This window comes from Piliocolobus tephrosceles, chromosome 9, assembly GCF_002776525.5.
Source record: "Piliocolobus tephrosceles isolate RC106 chromosome 9, ASM277652v3, whole genome shotgun sequence".
NCBI lineage: Eukaryota > Metazoa > Chordata > Mammalia > Primates > Cercopithecidae > Piliocolobus > Piliocolobus tephrosceles.
The window spans coordinates 9,075,449-9,101,231 of NC_045442.1; the positions used below are offsets into that span (position 1 = coordinate 9,075,449).

At 51.5% G+C, this 25,783-nt stretch overlaps 1 protein-coding gene across 2 annotated transcripts in view; it reads left to right on the plus strand.

Annotated features, from left to right (window-relative positions):
* The window catches only part of FAM53B (family with sequence similarity 53 member B), a 126,037-nt gene that overhangs the window by 35,164 nt on the left and 65,090 nt on the right, over positions 1 to 25,783 (plus strand). The window contains exons 2-3 of one of the 2 annotated variants that reach the window (XM_023224312.2): positions 3,149 to 3,400; positions 13,814 to 13,868. In XM_023224312.2, the coding sequence (XP_023080080.2) occupies positions 3,323 to 3,400; positions 13,814 to 13,868 (133 nt within the window). In that variant the 5' untranslated portion in view covers positions 3,149 to 3,322. The remainder of the gene's footprint in view (positions 1 to 3,148; positions 3,401 to 13,813; positions 13,869 to 25,783) is intronic. The other variant, XM_023224313.2, reaches the window with a different exon arrangement.

Consider the following 25,783-nt stretch of genomic DNA (forward strand, 5'->3'; position numbering starts at 1 on the left):
CGGCCACGCCTTGCTTACACCCTTCCCTCTGCCTGGGTGCCCTGCCCTTCCTGATGAAATCTTGCCTGTTTCTTAAGAACTAAAAGTACCATGGGCGGACGTGGGATGGAATATTCAAACCTCACATAGGGTTGGACGTGGTTCCTCTCCAGAACCATCATTCCCTTCTCCAGGCAACCACTGTGTGGGACCATGGTGGACTCCTTGGTTTTTTTTTTTTTTTTTTTTTTTTGAGGCAGAGACTCACTCTGTCGCTCAGGCTAGTGGACTCGGCTCTTCTTGCCTTTGTCACTTTATAGCATTTCTTGGAGATTGTTTCATATCTGTACAGTTTGAACTGGCTCATTAAAGTATTTTTGAAGGCCACATGGTATTCCCTTATGTAACAACACCATAATTTCTTTAACCAGTTCGCCTTGTTTGCAGGCATCGAGGTTGTCCCCACTCTTGTGCTCTTACAGTGCAAAGGAGTCTCTTTAAAGCCGACCTCCGACGTCGCGTCCCCCTTTCTGCCTGCTTCTGAAATGTGTTGGCTGGGTCACTGCACTCTCTGTGAGACCCCCCAGGCCAGGGATTGTGCCACACCTGCCTTCTCCTTTCCATGCCTGTCACATGTGCTGACCACCCCGTTACCCACGGGCTTTGGGTGCTTCTGCTGCCTCTCTGAGCCCTGGCCTCTTGTCGGGAGTCTGCTGGGGATGGAGCTGGAGAGAGCTGGGCCGCCTCATCTTTGCCTCGTTCTGGCTTCCTGCTTTATGCAGAGCTGTGTCTGGATGGGCTGATGTGTTCCCATGGCGACAGACTTCCACAGTTTCATTCTTACTGGCCTCCTCCTACTTCACCAGAGGGATGGGCCATCATATAGCCAGGCCCTTATTGACGGAATTTAGCTCATTTCCCTTTAAACACATTTGAGAGGATGGCCGCTTGGGCGTCCATTGCCGAGAAGAGGATCTGGATTCCCAGCCTCCCCCATGAAACTGCTAGCAGTAGCTGCTGTTGATTGAGCCCTTACCTGGATGAGCGAGGCAGCGTGCAAAGGACTTGGGCTCTGTTTTCATCAGATACAGTAACCTTGTGAGGCAAGCACTGTTTTCCCTGTTGTACAGAGAGGGAAACTGAGGCTCTGAGAGTAACTTGGCAAAGGCCAATGTATTTCAAGAGTTGGGATTCCAACTCAGTTGTGCTTCACTCAGGATCTGAGCCTCTATAGCTACCGAACTCACCTGGCTTCCTAGAGAGGATGGAGATGGGGGAGGAGGGAACAGGCAGCTCACCTCCCAGGCCTTGTGCCTAATGCTGGCTGCCCTAGAGCTGAATTGGGGCTCACACACAGCAAGATGATGGCTGCCATTAGGCCTCCTCCACTGAGGAGACACAAAAGGCTGCTTTGAAAGGCAAATCCAGGAGCACCTCTCTGGCCTGTTTCTGAACCCAGCTGCCTGGCCAGAACTTGCAGGAGTGGTCTGAAACTCTTTCCTTGAACAGATCACAGTTGGTCAGAACGTGTCACTTCTCGATCGATGTGGTGTTGAACCTGTGCACCAGGTCTCTCAGTGCGACCTGGGAATCTTCAGCCTCCCCTAGTGTCCCTTCCTGAACAGTCAAGCCTTGGAACATGTATTGATTTCCCTCCTCCCCTTCCCTGCTTTTGCACTTTGGATGAACCTTGTTTTCGAAGAACAGTAGAAGGTAATTTTCCTGTGCTTGCCAGCTGGCCTGTAATTGAGCAATTTCAATAACACCCACTGTAAAGTCTAATTGAAGTAAACAGGAAAATATGATTTACAATCTGGACAGCAAGTAAATACCAGGGTGCAATTAATTTTTACACAGAGCAGCAGATTCTAAAACGTTTTCCTGTGTTGAGCAGTTTGTTTCTGATTACAGATTAGGAGCTGCTTTTCTATTTAATACTATTATCATCATTCTTTTTTACTTTTTGGTGGTGATCCTTAGGTTCCTTGTATCTGTGTGACTTTCTTTGAAGGTTTAGCTGCATGGGGAAATAGAATCAGAGACGTGAGTTTGTAAGGAGGGATTTTTCAAACCTGAACCGAAGGCTGCACTCTTTCTTCATTTGCTTGGTGGGAAATGGTGGTGGGTTATCAGAGAGGGGCTGCGGATATGCTGTGCAGAATGGCAATGCTGAGTGGGTTCCATCACTGCTGGAAGCTCACTTAGTTTAGTTCTTTCTGGGGAAGATGACAAAGCTGTGAAGGCCCCCAGTATTGCAAAGATGTTGATGTTGAAATGTGGCACTTCCAAGGACCAGAAATGTATGCCTTTTTTTTGGTGAGGGGACGGAGTTTCACTCTTGTTGCCCAACCTGGAGCGCAGTGGTGCGATCTTGGCTCACTGCAACCTCTGCCTCCCAGGTTCAAGCGATTGTCCTGCCTCAGCCTCCCTAGTAGCTGCAATTACAGTGCATGCCACCACACCCAGCTAATTTTTTGTATTTTTAGTAGGGATGGGGTTTCACCATGTTGACCAGGCTGGTCTCGACCTCCTGACCTCTGGTGATCCACCTGCCTCAACCTCCCAAAGTGCTGGGATTACAGGCATGAGTCACCATGCCTGGCCAAATATATGCCTTTTTAAATGGACCCTCCTGATTGTTCCAGTAGCTTCTGTTCATAACCGGGTGGAGAAGGGAGCCAACATGCTGACTGCTGGTCCCCTGCTGCCAGTTGACTGCCTGAGGGCCGACCCCTTTGGTGTTGGCTGTGGGGATGAGGCATGTTCTGACCGTTGGCCTACTTTAATGCATCCTGGTGTGTGCTGAAGCTGCCTGTAAAGCCAGCTCAGTGGTAAGATGTCACGTGACTTGAGTATGCTGCAGGGACAGCAGATTGTTAGCCACCCAGACCCTGAGATAGATCTTAAAGGTATCACGTGGCTGGACCCCAATCTGTTGTTCTAACCACCAGGCCATTTTACAAGTGAGGCAGCCCAAGGCTGGCATGGCAGGGGTGTGGGGGGCTCTGAGAAGGTAGCTCTGGGCCTTGGTGACTCTCCCTGAGGACATCTCCTTTAGCAGAGAGGTGGTTCCAATCCCCTGGGGTTTCCAGTACTGTGGGAGGGGTGACTCTCAGGGCCTTGGTCTTTCTTAGTCCTGAATCCTTTTGCTTTTCTTTTGTCTTTCCAGGGAGTTGACCACACTTGGCCATTTCCCGGAAGGGTCCCACCCCAAGGGTGAGCGGCCAATGAGGAGCTGTTTCTGGTGACATCAGTTCCCCAGGAGGTACCCAGCCCAAGTCTGCCCAAGTGAAGATGGCTGATACCCACCCTGGGATGGAGCCCAGCGCCTGAGGCCCTTATCATGGTGATGGTCCTAAGTGAAAGCCTCAGCACCCAGGGAGCTGACTCCATCGCATGCGGGACCTTCAGCCCTGAACTGGTGAGGACCTGGCAGGCTTCCTGCTTTCCCTGACCATTTTTGAGGCCTGATGTACAGATAGGGCTGTGGACTGAGCACCCAGGCTTAGCAAATTGAGTCCAGAGCCCCCAAGAGCAAAGCTCTGTGAGGCGTCCTGGGCTGGGGCGACAGGGCACAGGAGCAGAGCTTGACTGACAACTCGCTGGAAGGAAGGAAGTCAGCTCAGATTTGAGGTCATCTGGCGAATGAGGAGGGGAGGCTATCCCCTGGTAAATAACAGCAAGTGTGGTTCTGCAGCCTGCCAGGCCAGGACTGACATTCCTTCTGTCTCCACCCGTTAAGGGGAGGTGCTTTCCAGAGGGGGGTGGTGCCCTGAATGGGGGCTAAGATAAGCCTATCCCTCTGAAGGGTGGTGCTGCCTCAGGAACGTCAACGTCAAGACCGGGAGACGATGGGGAAAGAAGGTGTGGTGAGCTATGGCAACAGCCACCCTCTCCCAAAGGTGGTTCACCCTGGACCACCCGGGACCATGTGGTGGACTAGCGCAGAGAAGTAGCTAACTCGGCCTTCTTACACTGCGAGCAAAACAGCCTTCAATAGCTGAACCCTGTCAGCAGACCTGTCCTTCGAAGCCCAGTTCCTCAGATGTGAGTGGGGGCTGCTCCCCTGTGAAGGGAGCGAGAAGCCACACTCAGTCATAAGCAGTCTTGTGGAGATGGGCAAGTCCTCGGAACTCTCTGCAGCTTCTGTGGTCAGGAAGGGGCCAACTGCCGGGGGTCGCCTCACCCAGGACCCCTCCTGGCGCCCTTCACAGCCCCTCATGAGGACCCACGTGAAGCCTCCTTGGTGGGCCCCCTTCCCCTATCTCATACCAGTGAAACCAGACCTTGAGCAGATAAGACCTAGGTCTCTGCCTGTGTCAGGAGCTTGGGAAAGCCACCGAGATCTGTATTCTTTTTGCAGGCCTCACAGAGCACCTTCCGTGTGTTGGGCATTAGGCTGGAGGAGTTCGGGGAATAGGATGAGCCAGAGCCAGGCCCTGTACTTCTCACCCTTGAGAAGCTCCGGGTCTAGAGAGAGGGTATCTGGAGTGCTGTGAATACAGTGACAACTTGAGGATCCCATGAACAAGAACTCGCAGCTGAAGCCCACGGAAAGCCCAGGGCGTGTAGAGGAGCAGGGCCAGCCCGGCTGTAGCACACCAGGGAAAGCCTTGCAGAGAGAGCAGGGATACTTGATTTGGCCTTGAAGGGTGAGAAGAAGTGGCTTAGAAACCATTGGGTCCAGCCTCCTCGTTTTACAAATGAGGCAGCTGCAACCTGGAGCAGGCAGTAGCTGCCTCACTGGCTCCACCCCCCCTTTCTCTCCATCCCTCCAGCCCCACTTCCGGGGCCTGCGTTCAGGCCTCTGCCCACTGCCTGGTGTCTGGACGCCAGTCTTGGCGGCCCTCCCTCCGTCAGGTCTCTCCAGCCCTTACCAGCCATGACACTGGGGCTACTCTGCTCGTGGGCCTCAGCCTGTGAGGTCTCCGTGGGGTGTCACCCCCAGCTGCAAGGGTAGGGACTCAGCTTTGCTTCTCCCCATGGCCCCAGCACTCCTGGGGCAGGGCAGACAGCAGGCACCTGAGGTGTGTTTGCTCGATGGCAGCCTTGGTCACTGCAGCAAGGAGTAGAGCCGCTGTGACCGTTCAGCTCTTCTGCCACCACCCCGTTCTCTCTAGTTCACATTTGCTATGTAATGTGATTACGTCTCACCAGCCCCACTGCCGCCACCCTGGTTCCGCCTGCTGTTCTCTCACCTGGATTCTTGTGGTAACTGGTCCCCTGCCTCTGGCTCTTTTTAACCTGTTCTCCACCCAGCAGCCAGAGAGAATCCCAGTCAGAGCTGTCCTCCACTGTGTAGAAGCCTCCACTGGCTTTACACTGAATCCTTAGCAAACACCCAGCCCTTACTAGGATGTATGTGGCCCCATGCATTCTTGTCCACGTGACTGCTCTGACCTCATCTCTGCCACTCTGCCCCCTCCGCTCGGTCCTCACTGGCCTCCCTGTTCCAACACGCCAAGTGTGAGCCTGCCTCAGGCCTTTGCACTTTCTCCTTGGCCTGGAGCTCTCTCCCCACAGTAGGACATGCTCCCCTCCCTCCTTCCTTCTCTGGCCACTCGACCTACAGTTCAGTCCCAGTACCAGCTCCCACCCCTTACCCCCACCACACTTTCTCTCCTCTTTTCCTATCTTTTTCCCTCTTGGGTACTTGGCACTTTTAAACATGTCCTTATGGATCTTGACCGAGTCCTCATGCTAGAATGGGAGCTTTGTGAAGGCAGGGGATGTCTCTCTTGCTTGTTGCTGAATGCATGGGACCCAGCGCCTAACAGGTGCTCAGTGGATGTTTGTGGATGGATGAGCTTGCAGGTTCCTGTCGCCTGGCCTCTTCTCATTCACCATTGTCTTACTCTCTCTCTGGCTGCTGCTGCAGTTCACGACTGAGTGGGTGTGACTAGAGTAGCTCTGACCTCAAAGGTGAGGAGCCATCTGGGGGTCCTGAGGGAGGAACCCTTCCCGGGTCCAGCTGTGCTGTTGGCTGTAGTGGCCGCCTCTGTGCTTGGTCCCTTCTTAGGGTGGGACTGCCTGGTGTTGGCTTCAGAGTTGTTTCCAGGACATGTGGGCCCAACGTCAGCTGAGCTGCTCTTCCAAGAGGTGTGGCCTGAGCCCCTGCCAGGAGGAGCACGGCCTCCCAGCCCTAGCCAGGGAAGGAAAACTCAGAAAGGGAAAGCAGTCAGGGGAGAGCAGGCAGCTTTGCTGGAAGGGATTCTACCACGTGTTCTCTTGTGGCCTCACAGATTAGAATCTTTGCTTTCTTCCTGAACTCTCCCTTGCTTTGTTGGAAAGTATCCTTCTTTCTGCTGCTTTTTGTTACTGACCTGTCCAGGCCCAGAACCACCCAGTGTTGGGCCCATCTGTCTTCCTCCTCCTCTTCTTTCCCCTTGGCTCCAGATGAGAGCTCTGCTGTGGGGAACAGCCCTGCTGGAGAAGGGCTTTCTCATTGCTTAGTTTGCTGATGCGCCCAGAACACAGTGACTGGGTGCCAGTGCTTGGCCCGGCCCAGCTCAGTGCTGCCTGCCCTATAGCGTGGGCCAGCAGGAAGATGTTGGGGGTGCGGCTGTGCTGAGGGTCTTGGGAAGTGTGTTAGTTCATATCATGTTGCAACAAGGAATACCTGAGGTTGGGTAATTTATAAAGAAAAGAGGTTTACTTGGCTCATGGTTCTGCAGGCTGTATAAGAAGTATGGCACTGGCCGGGCGCGGTGGCTCATGCCTGTAATCCCAGCACTTTGGGAGGCCGAGGCAGGCGGATCATGAGGTCAGGAGATCGAGACCATCCTGGCTAACACGGTGAAATCCTGTCTCTACTGAAAATACAAAAAATTAGCCGAGTGTGGTGGCGGGCGCCTGTAGTCCCACCTACTCAGGAGGCTGAGGCAGGAGAATGGTGTGAACCCGGGAGGTGGAGCTTGCAGTGAGCAGAGATTGTGCCACCGCACTCCAGCCTGGGTGACAGAGCGAGACTCAGTCTCAAAAAAGAAAAAAAAGAAGCATGGAAAAGTATCGCATCTGCCTCTGTTTCTAGTGAGGCCTAGGGAAGCTTCCAGTCATGGCAGAAGGTGAGGGGAGGATAGGTGTGTCACGAGGTGAGAGAGGGAGCAAGAGGGAAGGGAGGAGGTGCCAGACCTGTTAAACTACCAGCCCTCACATGAACTAGAAGAGCGAGGACTCCCTGATTACCCTGGGGAGGCCACCAAGCCATTCATGAGGGATCTGCTCCCATGACCCAAACACCCCTGCCCAGGTCCTGCCTCCAGCATTGGGGGTTACATTTCAACATGAGATTTGGAGGGGACAGACATCCAAGCTGTATGCCCAGAGGTCCAGGTACCTCCTCCCTGTCCTTGAGCCTTGCGCCACCTGCTGAGGGGCAGGGGTGCACCCATTTCTACCCCATTATACAGACAGGAAGCTGTGGCTCAGAGAGCCCAGGGAGGGGCTGCCCCAGGCACAGATTTCAAGTCCAAGCCCTTGTCTGCTTCCCCCAGCACCTTCTTGCATGGGCCCTATTCCAGAGGCTGTGATCACCTTGGAGCCCCTCCAGGCTTTGGGGAGAGACACACGATGTAAATAACTGAAGAAATACCGAAAATAATCTTAGTCTAGTGATGACATCCACAGGACAGAATGTGAGATACGCTGATGCTAGCATTTGCTTTGAACAGCCAGCAGAGGTTCAGAGGAAGTTGATGGGGTTTTGCTTTAGCTTCCTAAACTGGTAACATCATCCCCGTGTAAATACCATCAAGATAACAACAGGAACGATGGAAAATAATTTTTCTTTTGTTTTCTAATCAGACTAAGAAGATGACAAGTAGAGGTTTAAGATTTAAAAGGAAAGCATGACTATGGGGGAGGCCAGGACTGGTATCAGCACAGGCCACTTTGGAATTATGGGAGCAGGCCCCAGAGGTGCAGCTCTCCCTGGGTCCCCAGAGTCAGGCCTCAGTCACAGAGGCGGGAAAGTCTCAATGTGCAAGGGAAAGTCACCAGGGTCCTCACAACCCTGGGTGTCATGTGGCACTGGAGGAAGAGCTCGTGGCCAACTCTGAGGCCTGTTGAGGGGTGCGAGGACTTGGTCTCCCTCCCAGCCTTCTTAGGGGTTCATGCCATGGTTCTCTGGTTCCCCTGTTTTAAAGAACTAAATGCTGGTGAAACAACTGCCTTTCCCTCAAAGAAAGGTGTGGGGAAAAAAAGGAAAAAAAGGACTGACCAGTGCTCAGTGTTTTGCCTTTCCCAGCACAGGGCCCACCTGCCTGGGGAGAGATGGCCCTGAGGTTCAGCTGTGCCCATGGCCCTGACTTCGCTTACATGGCCAGCAGCCATGGCTGGGTCCAGTTCCTCTTTCCCCGACTCTGCCTGGTGCCTTCCTCTGTCGAGTGGGCTCTTCCTTCCAGTGTTCTAACATTAGCTGCTCCCCTGGAAGGCAGCCCAGACATTTGACCTTGGAGCACTGTGCTCCCTCAGCTCCTTCCCGCACGCCCACGCTCAGGCCAAGAGCCTGTTCTCTTGTTTCCAGAGTGACCACCTCCCTTGGCCAGGCCCACTCTTCTCTCTGCAGCCCATCCTCCCTTAAGGCTGAAGACCAAAGGGAGCTGACGGCTGGCTGCTCCTGGGCAGAGGGCAGTATGCGGCTCCAGACTGCCTGACTTTCCCCATAACAACCAATACTAGTCTTTTGGAGGGGCTGATCTGGTAGATAGAACAAGCACTTCCTTCTGCACTTGTCTGATTGGGATGTCAAAGGCTAAATGACTTTTCTTATTTGAGGAGTTAGTGGCCATGTCAGGCCTTATACACAGTTTCCTGGGCACTGGGGTTCTTCATACTTTGGGCCATGCTAAGTTGGCACTTTGAGCTCAGTGGCCCCAGCCAGGATCTCTGGCAGGCCCCAGGCTGGCCTGAAGTTAGAACGCAGGAGTGCGTAGGGTCCAGGGCAGCCTGATGCCTTTCACCCTGGGCAGGCAGAGATACCAAGGGGCCCGCCCATGCTTTGGCTAACCCCGGAGCCTCAGGAGTCAGGGCCACTATATCTCTATTAGTATCTTTGAGAATCTTCATCCAAAGGCATTGTTCCCTCCTCAGCTTTTCTTTCTCGTCTCAGGCCTGGATCTCCTTTTTGCTTTCGACTGCCACAGTCTCGCGGGGTTGCATTTCGGGAGTGTGGGTGCTCCGCTCGTTCTCCCGTAGGGCATGAGTGTGAGCCTCCCCCAGGTGCTCTGTGGCTCCCGGTAACACTGTGTCGGGAGATGGAAGATGTGACTTGATTGCTTTAGTCGATAATGTGCAGAGGAAAGTTACGAAGAACCGTGGTTGTGGCCTGGCATTTTCTGCAGGGCCAGTTCCTCATTTGGAGCCTTAATTGTGTCTTTATTTAAGCCAGGGCTGCTTTCTTTAGTCAGACAGATGGCCCTGAAGCCTCCATTTGATTTCCAGCTTTTGCCTTTCCTACGAGGATCTAATTCCAAAAACCTTTTCTCGTGATCTGAGGAGTCTCACAGAGATGAGGCCCTGCCCCAGGGTGGGCTCGGGAACAGAGGCTTCACAGTGGGAGAAACACAAAGGGGGAATGTGCTCTGGTCTTATTTCACTGCAGACCTCAGCACTGCAGGGCTCGGGTGCTCGCTGAGTGCAGACACTGAGTGTCTTGTGAAACCTCAGAGGGCCAAGGGGTTCCCTCAGGGCTTGCTGGGGCCTCCACACCGTGATTGGCTCATTCTTCCCACTGTGGGTGCAGGAGGTTCAAAGTGTTGGAAAGGCTGTGTGTGTAGGAATGGTACACACCAGTGGGAATGTTAGCATATACCGGGTAGCCCGGGGAGTGAAAGGCCCTGGCCAACCTAGAGCCAAGCAGGAGCTCCGCTGGTTTGCCCATGTGGAGTTGGACCAGGGAAACCTGCCAGCGGTCAGGGTGTACTGGGGACTGGCACCCTGGAAAGTTGTCAGTACATGACGTTCTGGCCTGGCTGCCACTGGCTTAGCTTCACAGATGGGGCTCAGAAAGCAAGATGGGCCCTGATCTGGTCTCAAGGTAAAGCACGAAATTAGTCAGGGTTCCTCCTTTGTCAGCGCCAGAGGCCATCTCCAGCTAACTCACCCCAAGAGAGAACTCCCTGGAGCACGGGGAGAGCGCTCAGGGCTGGAGAGGAGGGGGCCGGTCGGGCCCCAGAAAGGGCAGGACCGGAGCAGCTGGGAGGACTTCAGAAGCAGGTGCCCACGGGCAGACTGAGGGCCTCCCTGCTGGGTGGATCAGGCCCAGCTCTGTGGTTCAGGAGTCAGCCATGGAACCAGTGTCCAAGCCTGAGATCTGGGCCTAGCCCGGGGCCAGGGGAGGTGGAGGCACCTTGGTTGACAGTCCCACTAAGACATGATACAGAGAGGGTGAAGGTATCCCAATTCAGGCTGTGGGGTGCTGCTGACAGAAGAAGGGGGCCGCACCACTGGGCTGCGCAATTTCATCCCTTCAGTGAGGAACAAGCAGTGGCTCGCCTGGGATGGGGAAATGGAGAAGTCGTTCCTTCGGGTTGGAAAATCATAGTGTGCACCATTGCTGGTTCATGGGAACCCTTAGGTAGAGGGCTGGAGACAGGCATGAGGAGGCCAGGCCGGCCTGCGAGGTGGCTCTGACTCTCAGGCTGGCCTCTCAGCCCTTCCCCACTGAGGTTTGACTTTGCATGAGGCCAGCGATTTTGGGAGACAGTAACTTCTGCCCAGTGAAAATCCATTTCTGTTGCCTAACATCCACCGGGTGTGTGGCCTCAGGAGTGGGACAGGCTGGCGCTGACAGGTGCCTGTAGCCGTGGTGCCTGCTGTCGGCTGTGAAGTTGGAACCAAGACAGCCCTCCTTTCTCAAGAAGCTTCCGTTCCCATGGAGCAGAGAGTCAGTACAGGAACAGATGTTCCAATACTTGCCATGTTCATTAAATGAGGCGATGGGAGAGAGAAAAGTGGGTGGGAGGCACCGCTTTAGCCAGGATGGTCCGGCAAGGCCACTGAGGAGGCCACGGGGCAGGAGCAGCGCAGAGCGTGCTGTATGAAGATCCCGGCACAAAGCCCCTGAGATGGTAGTGACTGGTCTGGCACCACTGGGTGGTGTGAGTGAGGAGGGGAGGACCAGAGCAGGGTTGGGGGTGCTCAGGTTGGCTCATGTGGAGCACTGTGCGCTGTGGAGGAGAGGTAGTGGCCGGGATTTGATTCTGGTTGTGATGGGAAGTTGTTGGAACAGGATGACGTGGTCCGATCTCTGCTTTAAGAAGATGGCTCTGGGTTCTGGGTGGAGGGTAGGAAATGGGGGCCCAGGGTACAGGCTGTAAGAGCGGTTAGGAGGGGCGTTCACTGGGGCTGGCAGTGGCTGGGATCAGGGCCAATGGTAGGGTGACGAGGAGTCTGTTTTCCAGGTTGGAAATGGCAGGCCACTCTGAGGACCTGCTGTAGATGCTGATAAGTCCTCACTGAATGAATGCATGAGCAAGTCGAGTGAATGTATGAACAGTGCCTGGGGTGCTGTGTGTGCTGGCCCAGTGCTGTTTCTGTGGGCAGACCGACCCCGGCATCTCTGGCAGTGTTCCTTGTGACGGCCTGGATCAGAAGGGCCCTGAGGTCCTCCTTGGTCTAGAACATGCCGGCTTGGTGAGAGGCGGCCAGCAAGCACTGTTCTGCTGGCCAGGCAGGGGGCGGCTCGCTGTGTGGCTTCCTGCTTCGGTGTGGAAAGCCCCAACCCCTCCTGCATGCGTGCCAGTGAAGCACACAGGGTGCTCCGGTGTTCCTGCTCTCTCTGCTCTCCCCAGCCCCCATCCTGGTGTGGCCTCTGTGGCCTCCCAGCCTGGGTTGTCTTCTCCCACCTGGCAGGCATGGACTGGGGGCCGGGGTTCCCCAGGGGGTGTTTTCCTTGTGCCCAGGTGTTCCCTTAGTGCTGGGAGCCACCTCCCTTGGCAAGCAAGACCCTGGCCCGACTTCCCTCTCTGAGCCTGGGAACTGGGGGCCTGCCTGGCATCCACAGGCTGAGCTCGCGGCTGTGCAGGCAGCGCAGCCCCAGCAGCAGGGCTCTCGTGCGCTTGTCATCCACTTTCCATTGCATGACTTTGGTGTGGTCTCAGCTGGGATTGTGTGGCGGGCGATGGGAGGAAGCAGGTGTAGCCGTTTTGAATTCTTCCCAGATATTTCCACAGATGGTGGTACAGGGGATGGTTACATCACTGTGGAATCCAGGAGGGTGACCGAGTGTGATGATACTGTTAGGATCATTTTAAACTGAGGAGGGCGACCTGTAGGAGGACTGCCCTGTTCCCCTTCAGCCCTAGAAGCTCCTGTGGTCCTCAATACCAGTCTAGGCATCCCCCGCAGGAGGCCGCCCCGGTGTCCACCCCCATCCCAGCACACTTGCCTGGACATCCCCTCCAGCCCCGATCTCCCCGTGGTTTGTCTGTGACTGTCTTCTGTGAAGTGTGAGCCCTCCTCCACCTCTGTGTCCCCAGGCTGATCAGGACGGACCCTTAGTAACCCTGTGGGATGAGCACAGTGTTGACCTCGTGCAGAGGTCCCTGGATTGGGTGGATGGGGATGAGGTGAGGGACCTGGTGCCAGGTGCTTGCCACCCTCTTACCTGGATGGGCCAGGTGTTCCCATTCAGCCCCACCGTCCTGCCAGGCCTTAAAGAGCCAGAACCTGGGCCCTCGTCCACTTACCAGCCTGGAAGCCTTGTCTGTTTGTGTCATTTTGATGGGGAGTGTTGGGGGTTCCTTTCAGAAGTTCGAGCCTTCTGTGACAAGCTCATTTCTCTGGGGCTGAGAGCTCCTTTCACCATTGCATGATCAACCCCCAGCACAGCCCGCCCAGAAAGAATCACCCACCCATGCCCACTGAGCGAGTGGGCGAGTGAGTGAGGGAGCCTCGGAGCACTTGAGGCAGAGCTGCTTCCTGAGGCTCTGGCTGGGTAGTCTCTGCTCATGAGAGGACCAGGCAAGCCTCTTGACCTGGGTATCACCTAGCATGAGGAACCCCCAGAATATTCTACACCCAGCTTACTGTGTAGCCGTGGAGCAAGTGCCCTGGATTTGGGGTTCTTCTAGGCCTCGTTGGCCTATTTTCTGCCCAGTGGCCATAGCGTTCAGTTGAGGGTAAGCGGGGGGCATCAGGAAAGATGTAGAATGTTTACAGTGGAAAGGAAACTGTTGTGGAAATACAGTGCCAAGGAGTTCAAAAGCCATCGCTGTTATGTTGAGACCAAGTATAACCCTTGAGTTTCTGTTTCAGTTCAGAGAAAATGCCTCAGGGGGCCTCAGTGTAGCCACAAAACAGTCTGCAGAGCAGAGGCCAGCCCTTCTGAGCTCTCCCCATGCTTCTCACCAGAGCGGGAGAGCTGTTCTCCCTGGATCTGGAAGGGAGGGGTCTCGGAGTCGGACCTGGGGCCCTCTGCTCCCTACTTGAGGTTCTTCGTGTCCCCAGGGAGGTCCCCTCCTCTTTTGGTCTCTTCTCAGCCCAGCTCAAGGAAGCTTGTTCCGCTGTTTACCATCCATCCTGCCCCTGGGCCGCCTCCACATCTCTTATGTGGAAAAATCCCCTCCTGTCAGAAGTGATGGGGCTTTCTGTGTGTTTTCAAAGCCCATTAACTCAATGGACTCCATAACTCACTAGAGACTTGGGACAAAAAGTCTGGGCCTAATTCTGTGCAGATGTTTTCTCTTTGAATACCTTTTCCTCCTTTCCCTGATCTGACATTGGCAAAGGACAGCCACCCTTTTATTGTGACTTTAGAAGGGATCAGTAGAGAGTCAGTGCAAACATGCTTCCTATGATTTGAAGAGTGAATAGCTTTTCTGGTTGTTTTCAGCACACGCCAAAGAAGATGAGTCAAGGACCTACACTTTTCTCTTGTGGAATTATGGGTAAGTACTCAAGGCCGTCCTGGAAGCTGTCCTCCTAGTCCTTCCAGCCAGGGTCTGAGTCCTCCAGGTGAGACGCTCAAAGCACTTTCTGGACCCAAGTTCAAAAAGTGCAGCCCCGGGACTCTTCTGTGTGTTTTAACTATTTTGGTCCCCTATGGTGCCTGAGTGAAGGGACAGGCACTAATGTGTGGTTTACAACTCCAACACTGAGAATTTCTGTCTGATGATTAAAGTAATTCATGTCGATTTTTTTCATTCAGAAAATACACAATAGTGTAAAGTATGCAATAAAAATCTCTCAGAGCCCCAATGCCCAGGGAGAGTTACTGTTGATATTTTTGTGTATGTTTATGTTCTTAGCATTTTTTATATAGCCCACTGCACGATGAACATATAATTAGGTAAAACTATATTCGTTTGCTTTTTTCCCTTGGAGTAGTTACCATCATCTTCCCACAGCATTAAAATTGTTCATTCCATGCATGTTAATGGTTTACAGTGCCACATTGTGTGGTAAGTGTATCAGGATGTCTTTAGTGATGTAACTACATCTAGGCTGGTGGGTCAAGGGGCTGTTTTATTTGCTGTTGTGATGAACAGTGACTATGTAAGTGCCTAACTCCTTGTCTGCCTTTGAGATGATTTGCTAGGATAGTTTACAGGAGTGGAATAGACAGGCTGGAGGGCAGGGACATTTTTAAGGCTCTTGATCCATTTTGCTGACATGCCTACCAGAGAAGATTGCCTTGATCTTCTGTTTCTGTGCAAGTGTGAATTACTGTTTTTTATAGGGGGCAAAAAAGATGACCATTGATTATGTTGATTTCTTGATGCTTCAGGTGATTGGGCATTGTTTGACCTCTCAGTGTCCCTCTGTGGCTCTCCTTGCCCACCTTTGGGAACGTCTTGCCGCATGAGTTTCTGTAACGTCTGTGTGGACTCAGAAACCACTCTTGGATGATGGATGACAACTGTGGGCTTTCAGATTCAAAGGTTACTTTGGTCAGACCTCAAGAGTTTCCCTTGCCTTTCCTTCTCGGTCCTTCCTGCACGTGAGGTGTTTTGTTTTTCTTCTTCAGATACAGTTGCTGTAGATGAGGTGATGTGTCAGATTGAGCCCTGTGCCAGGCTCGGTACATGCCGGGCCCCGCTGGCTCTGCCAGCGGCTTCATGTACATACGGGAGAACTGAGGTCTAGTGAGGTGGCCCTGTGCAAGCTCCGTCAGTAGGCAGAGTTGGACTCAGGTGGGCAATGAAGGGAGATTGTTTTCTTCTCAACCACATGCCATGGCTCTGGGACATGTGGCGGGTCTCTTGATGCTGCCGCTGAAGAAGATGGAGACAGGGAGATCAGCTGGCCCTGGTTTTCCGTATGACATACTTCGGAGGCCCGTCCCCACAGGATTGAATACCTCCCCCGTGGTTTACGGCTTTCAGCAAACCCTCAGCGCCCCAGACACATAGCTCAGAAGCCTGCCTCATTGCCTGCTTCCTGGGACAGCCTCACCTTTGAGCTTCCTTCCTGTGTCGTGCTGGGAAAGAGAAAGAGGCCCCAGCATGCCCAAACCCTCAACCCTGCCTAGACTTTAGCTGTCAACCGGGCCAGATCAGTAAACTGGGTTGTGGAGATACTGGTCTTTATTTCAAGGGTTTCTGGTCTTTGCACTATGTAAGTTACAATAAGGTGAAAGTGTGGTGGGTTTGTGATGGCAGAGAGACTCACCCTTGTAGGGGCAAGTCTTGAGGCCCAGGGACCAAGGCAGAGGCCCCAGGGAGGGGAGGTGTGTGGGGAAAAGCCCAGATGGCCCAGGAGAGTCTATTGGAGGCTGCGGAGCCCAGCAACCTGCTTTCTACCGGGGAGGCCATGGTTTCCAGGAGGGACTACGCTGTGTCTCCAGACTCCTGTTTACAGAGTGACTCTTTAGGAAGTGCTGGCAGGGTCCCAGTGCCTCTGTCCCAGGCTCTTCTCCTCTTTAGCAGGGTCCTGTCTTCCTTCTGCTCTGTGGGACAGTGCCAGGGCACTGCGAGGCAGCAGAGGGAGAAGCGGGGAGCCGTTGTACTGGTGGGAGGTCTTTGGAGTCCCCTCGTTCTCCTCTGCTGCTCTCTGTCTACGGGCCTCATCTTTCTGTTGCTCAGCCCCTCCCTGATTCAGGAAAACCCTGACCTGCATGGCTGTGCATCACTGAGGTGTTTCACTGACTGCATTTTGTTTCATTTGCAGTGGCGTGCTGTCATAGATACGACTTGAGCACCTGCTGTGTGTCAGGCACCTGGTGAGGGATAGAGTGGATCAGACCCTGCCCCTTCCCTCAGGGAGGTTTCTGTCTGGTGGAGGAGAAAGATCAATGAACAGTGAATTCCGCGCTGCTTAGGCCAACTTCCATGAGATGTGGAGGCCCTTGAACTATGGGGATACCACCCCGTCTTCCTGGCTAGGTTTCCTCAGCTTGCAAGTTGTGGGGATTTAAGGTGACGGCCACACACTAGCATACATCCTCCCTCCCACCTCTGTCCCTTTCCTGCACTTGCTGGGGGAGAGGGGTCAGCAGCCAGGAGCCTCACCCTGTGCACTCTGTCTAGTGGAAGCTCAGGTTGCCTCTCCAGCCCTCCTGGTGCTCTGTGAACCGGGAGTGCACCCCAGGAAGCAAGATTTCATCAGAGGTGTGCCTGCTTTGCTTTTCTTTCTTTCTTTCTTTTTATTTTTTATTTTTTGAGACAGTCTCACTGTCGCCAGTTTGGAGTACAGTGGCATGATCTTGGCCCACTGCAACCTCCACCTCCTGGGTTCAAGCAGTTCTCCTGCCTCAGCCTCCTAAGTAGCTGGGATTACAAGCGTGTGCCACCACGCCCAGCTTATTTTTGTATTTTTAGTAGAGACGGGGTTTCATCATGTTGGCCAGGATGGTCTTGATCTCCTGACCTCGTGATCTGCCTGCCTCAGCCTCACAAAGTGCTGGGATTACAGGCGTGAGCCACCGCGCCTGGCATGCCTGCTTTTCAACAGTGGGGAAGAGAATACTCTGAGGGGCCGGCTGGACTTTTCAAGAGGGTTTTGGGCCCTTCCAGCTCTTGACAATGCTGTGCAAAGATAAAACACCAAATTATCATAATCACCAACCCCCAGCCTGTCTCCTGAAGATAAAAGACTCATGTTCTGGTGCTGATCAGTGGAATTCTCCCATGAGAGCTGGGGACAGTTGGTCCTGTGACTCAGGATTTTTTTCCTCCTGAGCCCCCATGCCAGGGTCCTCGCTGGAAGCCAGTATGAGTTCAAGTTTCCCGAATGTTCTGCAGAAAATCTGGGCAAGTGCAGTAGAGCAAGGAGCACAGCACCCTGGTCACTTCTTAAAATGCCAGCGTTTCAAGTAGCCCAGCCTCCTCTGCACCCACTTAGATAAAACACATAACTAATATAAATCGAGTACTCACAACAATGCCTTTTTAATTTTATTTTTGTTTTTTTGTTTGTTTTTTTTTGAGATGGAGTCTTGCTCTTTCTCCTAGGCTGGAGTGCAGTGGTGCAGTCTTGGCTCACGGCAACCTCCCCCTCCTAGGTTCAAGCAATTCTTCTGCCTCAGCCTCCCGAGTGGCTGGAATTACAGGCGTCTGCCACCACGCCTGGCTAATTTTTGTATTTCTAGTAGAGATGGGGTTTCACCATATTGGTCAGGGTGGTCTTGAACTCTTGACCTTAGGTGATCCACCCGCCTCAGCCTCCCAAAGTACTGGGATTACAGGTGCAAGCCACCGCGCCTGGCCTATGCTTTTTATTTATTTTTTTAATTAAAAGCACTTCACGCCCTGTGATTGCAAGCTGGATACCAGGCCGTTCCCCACTCTTGTCCCCTACCCCAGTTTAGGAACTTGATACAGAGAAGTGGTTTTGTTCTTCTCAGTGTGGAAGAGAGAACAAAGCCAGCATGGAGTGTGGATGGGAGAAGCAGAGAGGGTAGAGCTGAGCACTGCCCAGCCAGCCCTGCACCAGGTTTGAGTGCCCCTTATTGGGGTGCCAGCTCAGCCCCCACCACAGGGCTCCTGCCAGCAGAGGCTGTTTTGACTCTTGGCTTCCTTTCTCATCTCCCAGAGCATCCCCAGCCCACCTTCTTTGCTGAAATAGAATTTCCTCTACAAAGCTGCTCTGGGAAAGAGCCATTTATATGACTGGTTCTTGTGCTCTCGACACAGGAAACGTGGGTCAGGTGGCAGCTCCGTGGTGCGGCCCACCCACTGGTCAGCCGACTGGGCGAGGGAGCCAGCCCTTGCTCCTGACTCTGATTTCTAGTGGGTACAAAAATCAGGGGCCCGGGCTGTGGCTGAGAGTCGTCCTGTGTGGGGAGAAGCCGGGCCACATGTGGACTCTCAGTCCAGGCTCCCTCCACATCTTCTGCCATTTGCAGTGGGGGACCCAGGGTCACACGTGTACTAGTTTAATCTTTTTTGGTGAAACAGGGCAAGTGGAGCGAGCGCAGTCTCCATTCACCACCCTTGGCTAATTGCAGCCATTCAGTGCATTTGTATTGTAGGGACAATGGGCACCACACATTCCATTTTCCTCAGCACTCAGGCGAGGAGGAGACCTGGAAATCACTCATATGTAAGAAAGCAAAGGCAATACCAATTATTTTAAAAAGGCTACTAGGAAAAGTCTTGTAAATACAAGTCAGTGGACAGAGAACAAAACAATTCATGTGCTAAAAAAAAATTGGATGGAAACCCATAATTACTTTAGGAGTTATGGTAATAAATTATTTATTAATGTAAATTATTTCACAGGCAAAGAACATAGAGGAAACTTGAGCAGAAGGATCATACATTATGTATAAAAAGGAATTGTAAAAATATTATAGCAGCCCTCCTTGTGCCGCCCTAGTTCAGGTTTGTCCGCATTTTAATTATAAGCCCTTACTTTCAGGGTTTAATTACTTGGCTGTTAAAGTCTACTCTGTACATAAAAGGGTTGTTCCCTGGGGCACTCTCTGTATTAATTTCTACAGGGTAAACCAGTTGGCTGTGTTGAGCTGGGGAGGACTAAAAGATTTTGCTTTGAGATTTGGTAGCTTTGGTCTTTAAACTCAGCCACTGTTTGTCGTGGAAAGTGGAAAGTGATTGCGCGTTGTAGGAAAAGGGTGGCCGTCAGAGCTTGAGTGTTTTTGATTCTTAGAACAAATAAACAAATGAATGAATCAAAATGAATGACAGCAATAACAAAATCAGAGCTTCTCAGGCCCAATTTTTGGTCTCTGCCACTTTTTCTGTCTTGCAGAGACAACCATTTTGAATGTGGTCATTGGGCCAGGTCCTCCAATAAGAGACTGTGTGTTAACCAGTATAGGCTAGAATGAGATTTGTTTTCATTGAAAAAAAATTATATCCATATATAAATGTGTGTGTGTGTGTATGTATGTATATATATGTATATGTATATAGGATTTTTTAAGGTTTGCTTTATTATTTTTATTTTTATTATGGTCATATGCGTGATTTTTAAAAATCTCTAAAATAGTTTGTCCATGTAGGGTATTTAAATTCTTCCTTGTACCATTCATTGGCTTCAGGCAGTGTTTCAGGAATAATAAAGCACAGAATGGAAGTAGATGTAAAATGTGGTTGGCACACGACAAGTGTTGCCAGTGACAAGTGAAAACAGAGCTTTCCAGGGCTGCCTTCTTACCCAGGTTGGGCTGACTTGATGGGGAGGGGACCACAATAGTGCCAGAGGACAGGAAATGGCCACTGCCAGCCTATCTGGGTACCATGCCTTCCACATGAAGAGATGGTCAAGTTAGGCAGCCTGACCCAACTGCAAGAGCATGACCTTGGGACTGCAGACTAGGTTGACATCCGGGCTCTGTCATTTGCTGGATGTGTGTCCATGGGGGAGATGTGACATCGTTCTGAAGCCCAGTTTCCCCATCAGTCAGATGGGGATTGCTGTGACAGCCCATGAGATGAGTCATGTGCTTGGGATGCACATTCATGCTCTTCCTCAGCTTCAGCAAGGACCCTATTGGAGTGTTAGCTGATTAACAGTAAATATGCATTTGTTGACAGTTTCGTGAAAACTCTGCCTGTCGCCAGTTCCCTCATCTGTTTAATGGCACCCAGCTTTGTTGTGCACATCAGTTGAGAGATGCATCACCAGCAGCTGCCCGTTTCCCATGCTCTGTGCACACCCACAATCAGGATGGAAATCCAGAGGAGATAGACCAAACTGACCTTGTTGTCCCTTCAGAGTTCTTGTTGCCATTGCAAATACTAGCTGTTCCCTTACATTTATGAATGCCTTGGGGGGTGGAATAGGAAGTCCCGGTCAGAACCGAAAGGGCTGTCATGAGACCCTAGTCTACCCCACCTTGTGCAGATGGTGAGATTGAGGCCCCTGTTCCCAGTGCCCCATCTGGTGTGGTTTTTAACCTTGAGGATCCCACCGGGCATCTTTTTGTAAGAGCAAAGATTTCCCAGAAGCAGCGGCAGCTGCCATGGGCCACCACAACTCTGCTGGTAAGGGCAGGGCCCTGGTAATGGCTGTGAACCCCGAACTTTGTCCTACTTAGTAGCCTCTGTCACCTCCCAGAGCCCTGCAGACCCGCCTTCCTTCTTCCTTGGATGTGGGTCCTGATGGAGCGCTATCTCTAGCCATCCGAATTCCTTGTGCCTTGTGTGAGGAACTTGGTGTCTTGTGTTGCTGTCCCCCAACCCAAGACACGGCTGCCATTTTACAGTCCATCTCAGGTGCGTGGGCAGGACCTGAAGCTAAGGCCTGGCAGGCAAAGCCCGAGGACCTTTTGTTCCTGACACTGCTCTGAATTGAGTCTCCTTCTGGTCATATAAGCAAAGAGACCCTCCAGGGAGCCAGAGGCTCTCAAGTCCATTTAAAAACAGATGAGACAATCATGGGGGAGCTCATGTCATTGCCCTGCTTGTGTCCCCCGCACCCCCACGTTCTTTTCGTAAGATCAGTTTAGCAAAACCACCTTCAGAGAGACACCTTGGCTCTCTTGATTTTCCCATTGATGATTTGGTGAGCTTCTCCCCAAACCAAGCATAGAACCTTTGTGGCCCTGAGGCCAAGTTCACACAGCCCAGCCCACAGGAGGGGAGAGATACTCATTGTCAGCACCAGTAGATAGGTGTGAAATGTAAGAATGAGTCAGCTGGTCCTGATCTGACAGCAGGCTTGCTAATTGGGGCATTGGTCTGTACTTGAGGTGCTTAACCTTTTCTGGAAACCACATTCTGCTGTACTTATGTGACCATAAGGCACCATTGAAAACATAGTACAGAGCTCTCCAGGGCTATAAAGCTCCTCTATCTTTTGAATATATGAAGGCTTATAGTCCCCCAAGAATCTGGGGCCCTGGGAATTTTCCTTCACATTTAAGGGTAGAAATGGAAATAACATTTGAGGTCAAATACCATTCGTGTTCCTCTGAGTGTTTTTCTTGCTTCGAGCTCTAGGATCTGTGCACACAGCAGTCTTCTGCCCTTCTTAGTCAAACAGTGACAGGACCAGAGCCTTGTGAGTGCAAATTTGGGGATTTGGGTCCTTGTCTCTGCATATGTAGGCATCTCATTCTCCTGTTCTTTGTGGCATAATCAAAAGTCAGAAACTTCAAGCTCAGTCATCAAGCCTCAGCTTTGGAAGAGCCTAGTCTGTCCAAGACTGTGAGAGAACTGGGCCCAAGGATGCTTGTGTGGCTCACTCTCCCATCTGCAGGCAAAGGCTCATGTGTGTTTGCGCTACACACGAATGCACATGCTCTCACGTATGTTTCATTTCAGACTTGTGAAGATAATGCTCAGTGGGGACACGGAGAAGCTTTACATGCCCTAAAGGCTAAAGCAACAGGCGCAGCATAGAACTGAATGGGCTGATGCTGTGCTCTCAGGCTGTGGGCTGTCGCGCCCTGCTCAGGTCTGCCAGCGGCTTGGTGTCAGGCTGCAGGTGGATGGGGGCCCTGCTGTGTGTCTTTAGGACACAGCTGATGGGCCATTGCGTGTTCTCGGGGAGAAAGTGGGAGGCTTCACACTCATCTTGTTCACAGGAGTAAATTAGCTTCTAAGGCCTTTGCTAGTGGCTCTCCATCGAGAGCATGTTATGTAGCTTGAGAAGGAGGCCCTAAGGGTCCTCATCCTGTCCTGTGAAACTTCTAAGTACTTGAAGGGTGAAGTGATCCTTCTCCATTCTTCTTCCTGGAATTGGCCCAAACCGAAACATAAAACACCAACTTTCAGTGATGTTATGAATTCAAATTTGTAGAGACCAGAATTGTCAAACCTCCTGAAGCTTTTGGGCAGTGGTGCTGGATGGTCTGGATGGGCCGCCATTCTGACAGATGTTTGAGAACTCAGTTCTCCATGTCATCCGCTTTCCAGAACAGCATTTCTCAACATTTTTGCATTGAAATAACCTGGGGAGCTTGTTAAGCTGCAAATGCCTACCCAGAGAGATTCTGATTTACCAAGTCAGAGACAGGGTCTAGAAACCTGCATTTTAACAGACACCCCCAAAGGATGCTCCTGTAGGTGGCCCAGAAGCCACACTTTGAGAAATCCTAGTCAGAGAAGCCAGGTTTCCATTCCAGCCAGATTCTACAGAGGCCGGCACCCAGTTGCAGCTCTGGTTGAGTCAAGCCTCAGCTAGGAGAGCGTTTTCCAGTACCGTTGATTATCCTTATGATGACTGCTGCTTTTGAGAGCCTACTCTATACCCTGTATGAGATGCCTATTTAATTCTCCTAATAGCTACGAGGAACTGAGTAACTAACAGAGCTGAGGTTTGAACCCAGGTCCTTGCCCATTCCGCTACACCAAGTGACTGTTGCTCAGTAGACTCCTACATCATGGCCATTGTGACTTGAAAGAGTTATAGTTGTTTGTGCAGAAGTGATACTGAATGGAGGGGGCAGGGGCACCCCATATCCTCTTCTTGGAGGCCTACCGAGGCCCTTTGTACGGTGTGACGTTAGGGCCTAGCGCTTGGGGCAGTTTGCCATTAAAAATTAGCTTCTATTCCTGTTTCTTTTGTCTGGTGATCTGACCCAACAAATCGCTTTCTGTTCCATGAGCGAATGGGGAAAACACAGGGCTAAACATAGCCTTGATTGTTTTTACTTTTCTCATATTGTACTTCTCAAAGCGATAAAGATAGAAACAATTACAATATTATCTGCCTGCAGACTGAACAAGTGGCCACCTGGCTGGTGTTGATACACAATAACAGTGCTTTGCATTTTCAGAGTATCTTAGACATGACTCTGCCAACCCATCTCCTGGCTGAGTCACACATGGCCACATGGCCCAGGTGAGGCAGACAGTTCAGGGCACAGCCCAGGTTGGACTTACCTGGCCAAGGAAGACTCACAAAGGTGAGTTGTGAAGACTCACAAAGGTGTCCTTGGCAAAGGCCAAGGACAAAAGACAGGTGAGTCCAAGGGGACACCGCATCCTCTTGTAGCTTTTGTCTGCAGTTTGCAATCCACTCCCTCATTCATGCATCAGTGACTAAGGTCTGCTGTGTGCCTTGCTCTGTGCTAGGCACTGGGGAGCCACATTGGGGCTGTGCTTGAGAGTCTGTGGCTTTAGGAGGAGAAGTAGATGGGTCAGCAGATCCATAAAGTTCAGGTACCTCTGTGCTGTACAATCATAGAGCTAGGAGAAGGCGTTATCTTCAGAGGATCTTTGAGTTGGCTTTTTAAATGAGGAGACTCTTGGTGAAAGGAGGGTAAAGGCAGGAAAAGAACATTCCAGGCCTTTGTAAGGGTGTGTATGAGTGAAAGAGCTGATGTTGGGGGAAGCTACAACTTCTCTTCATAGTTAAAAACTGACTCTTCGAATCTTCCCTACAACAAATCTTACAGGCCATAGAGGCTTACTCTGTAACATAGAAGGAGTAGGTCCTGTAGGAATTCATCACCCAGCTCTGATGTCCCTGGGTTTTGGTGGTTACCTCAAGGCCCAGCAAGTTGGACTTCCAGCCTTTCTGCATATAGGTCTTACCTGTGCTTGCTCCTGCAGTCTAGTTACTTAAACTTTAGTTTTATAAAGAATCGCTGGTGCATAAGAATTACCCTTTTGGGTTGTCTACACAAAGCTGGGTGGAGGAGGTGTACTTTGTGGGCTGGTTCAGGAATTCTTCAAGGATGGTTTTGACTCTATGTGATTATTTTCTGACCTCCACTGTCATAGGAGGTTTGCTACCTGGAGTGTAGAGTTTGTTGGGGAAAATGATGAGGAGATGGGCCCGGGTGCCAGTCTGAAATGCTTGTCTTCTTTCCCAGAAGCAGCGGGTGACACCTGAAGCGAATAGGCCCCAATCGGTGGGGGCTTCAGAAAGTTATCTAGAGGCAGTGAGGAGGTAGGCCTGGCGTAGGGAGGCCCTGAGGGATGCCTTCAAGAAGCACCAAGATCACAGGCTGGCCGTGGGAAAGGAAGGGCAGATGGGAGGGGTGGTTTAGCTGGCTCCCGATTTCCCTTTCTTCTATGATTTCCCTAGAGATGGGGAAAATTCCAGGCCAGTGGCACACAAATGGAATAGAAAATGGCATCCTCTGAGAGTGGGATCAACTCCTTTTCATCTCGTGGGTTTCCCCGAGGCCTGGTGGAGACACAGTCTGTAGTATACTGTCTCAGGCTCCGTGAGCACCGGCCACCCTTGCCGCTCTGTGCCAAACCCGTTGGTTTTTTCCTCAGTCGGCCACATTCCTGGCCCATCTGGTGCCTCAGTGCCTTGTCTCAAAAGAGAAGTTAGTGGCCAGCGTTTGGTACAGCAACTTCCGGAAAACCCAGAGGAGCCAACTCAGCAGAGGGCGGGCTGTGGGCCCCCACCCTGACCCTGGCTCGCTTCCTGAGTTCAGCAAGGGCACAGCACCAGTGGGCTTGGTGGTCACATCCCCCACATATTTGGTAAGACATTTTTTCTCAGAACATTTGGAGACTATAGAAAAACAAAAGAGAAAAAATAAATTTACCAACCAGCTGTCTGCCAATCCACTGTTAACGTTTTGGTTTATTTCCTTCTTACCTTCACATACAACAGATGTATTTTGCTAAGTAGAAATCACACCCTCTATACAGTTTTACATCCTATTTCTTTATGCTCAACTTTATATCATTAGCATTTCCCCACATCATTTAATGTTCTTTGAAACTCTGCTTCTTCGTGCTCCATGTTATTCCTTGATAATTTATTTAACCAGCCCCTGCTGTAAGATGTTTTAATTATGTTTACCATTTTCTATTGCTCATCATTTTGATGAACATCATCATACATAAATCTTCACTTTTTTCTTAGGATAACTTTCTGTTTTCTTTTAAATCAGATGATAACTGAGATATTTGTGACTCTGTCAACAAGAGTTTATATTTCCTTTAATTTTACTTTATAGCCGGTCACGGTGGCTCATGCCTGTAATCCCAGCACTTTGGCAGGCCAAGGTGGGTGGATCACTTGAGGCCAGGAGTTTGAGACCAGCCTGGTCAACATGGTGAAACTCCATGTCTACAAAAAATACAAAAATTAGCTGGGTGTGTGGTACACGTCTATAATCCCAGCTACTTAGGAGACTGAGGCACCAGAATAGCTTGAATCTGGGAGGTGGAGGTTGCAGTGAGCTGGGATTATGCCACTGCACTCCAGCCTGGGCAACAGAGCCAGGTCCTGTCTGAAAAAAAAAAAATTTACTTTATATTAGTTTATTGGACTTTCAGCTGCTGACCAGTGTCAAGTTGAAGCTGGTTTAATGGAATGGTGAATACCCAAAGGGAATGGTTTCCTTGGTGGTGAAGCCTGTCTGAACAACCTAATATAACTTGCAGGAAGGGGTACATTGGATGATATTTGGAAGTAATTGATCCAGTCTAGTTGGAGGAGCAGATATTGAGACCTGCTGTGGTCAGGCCCTGGGAAATTTCGG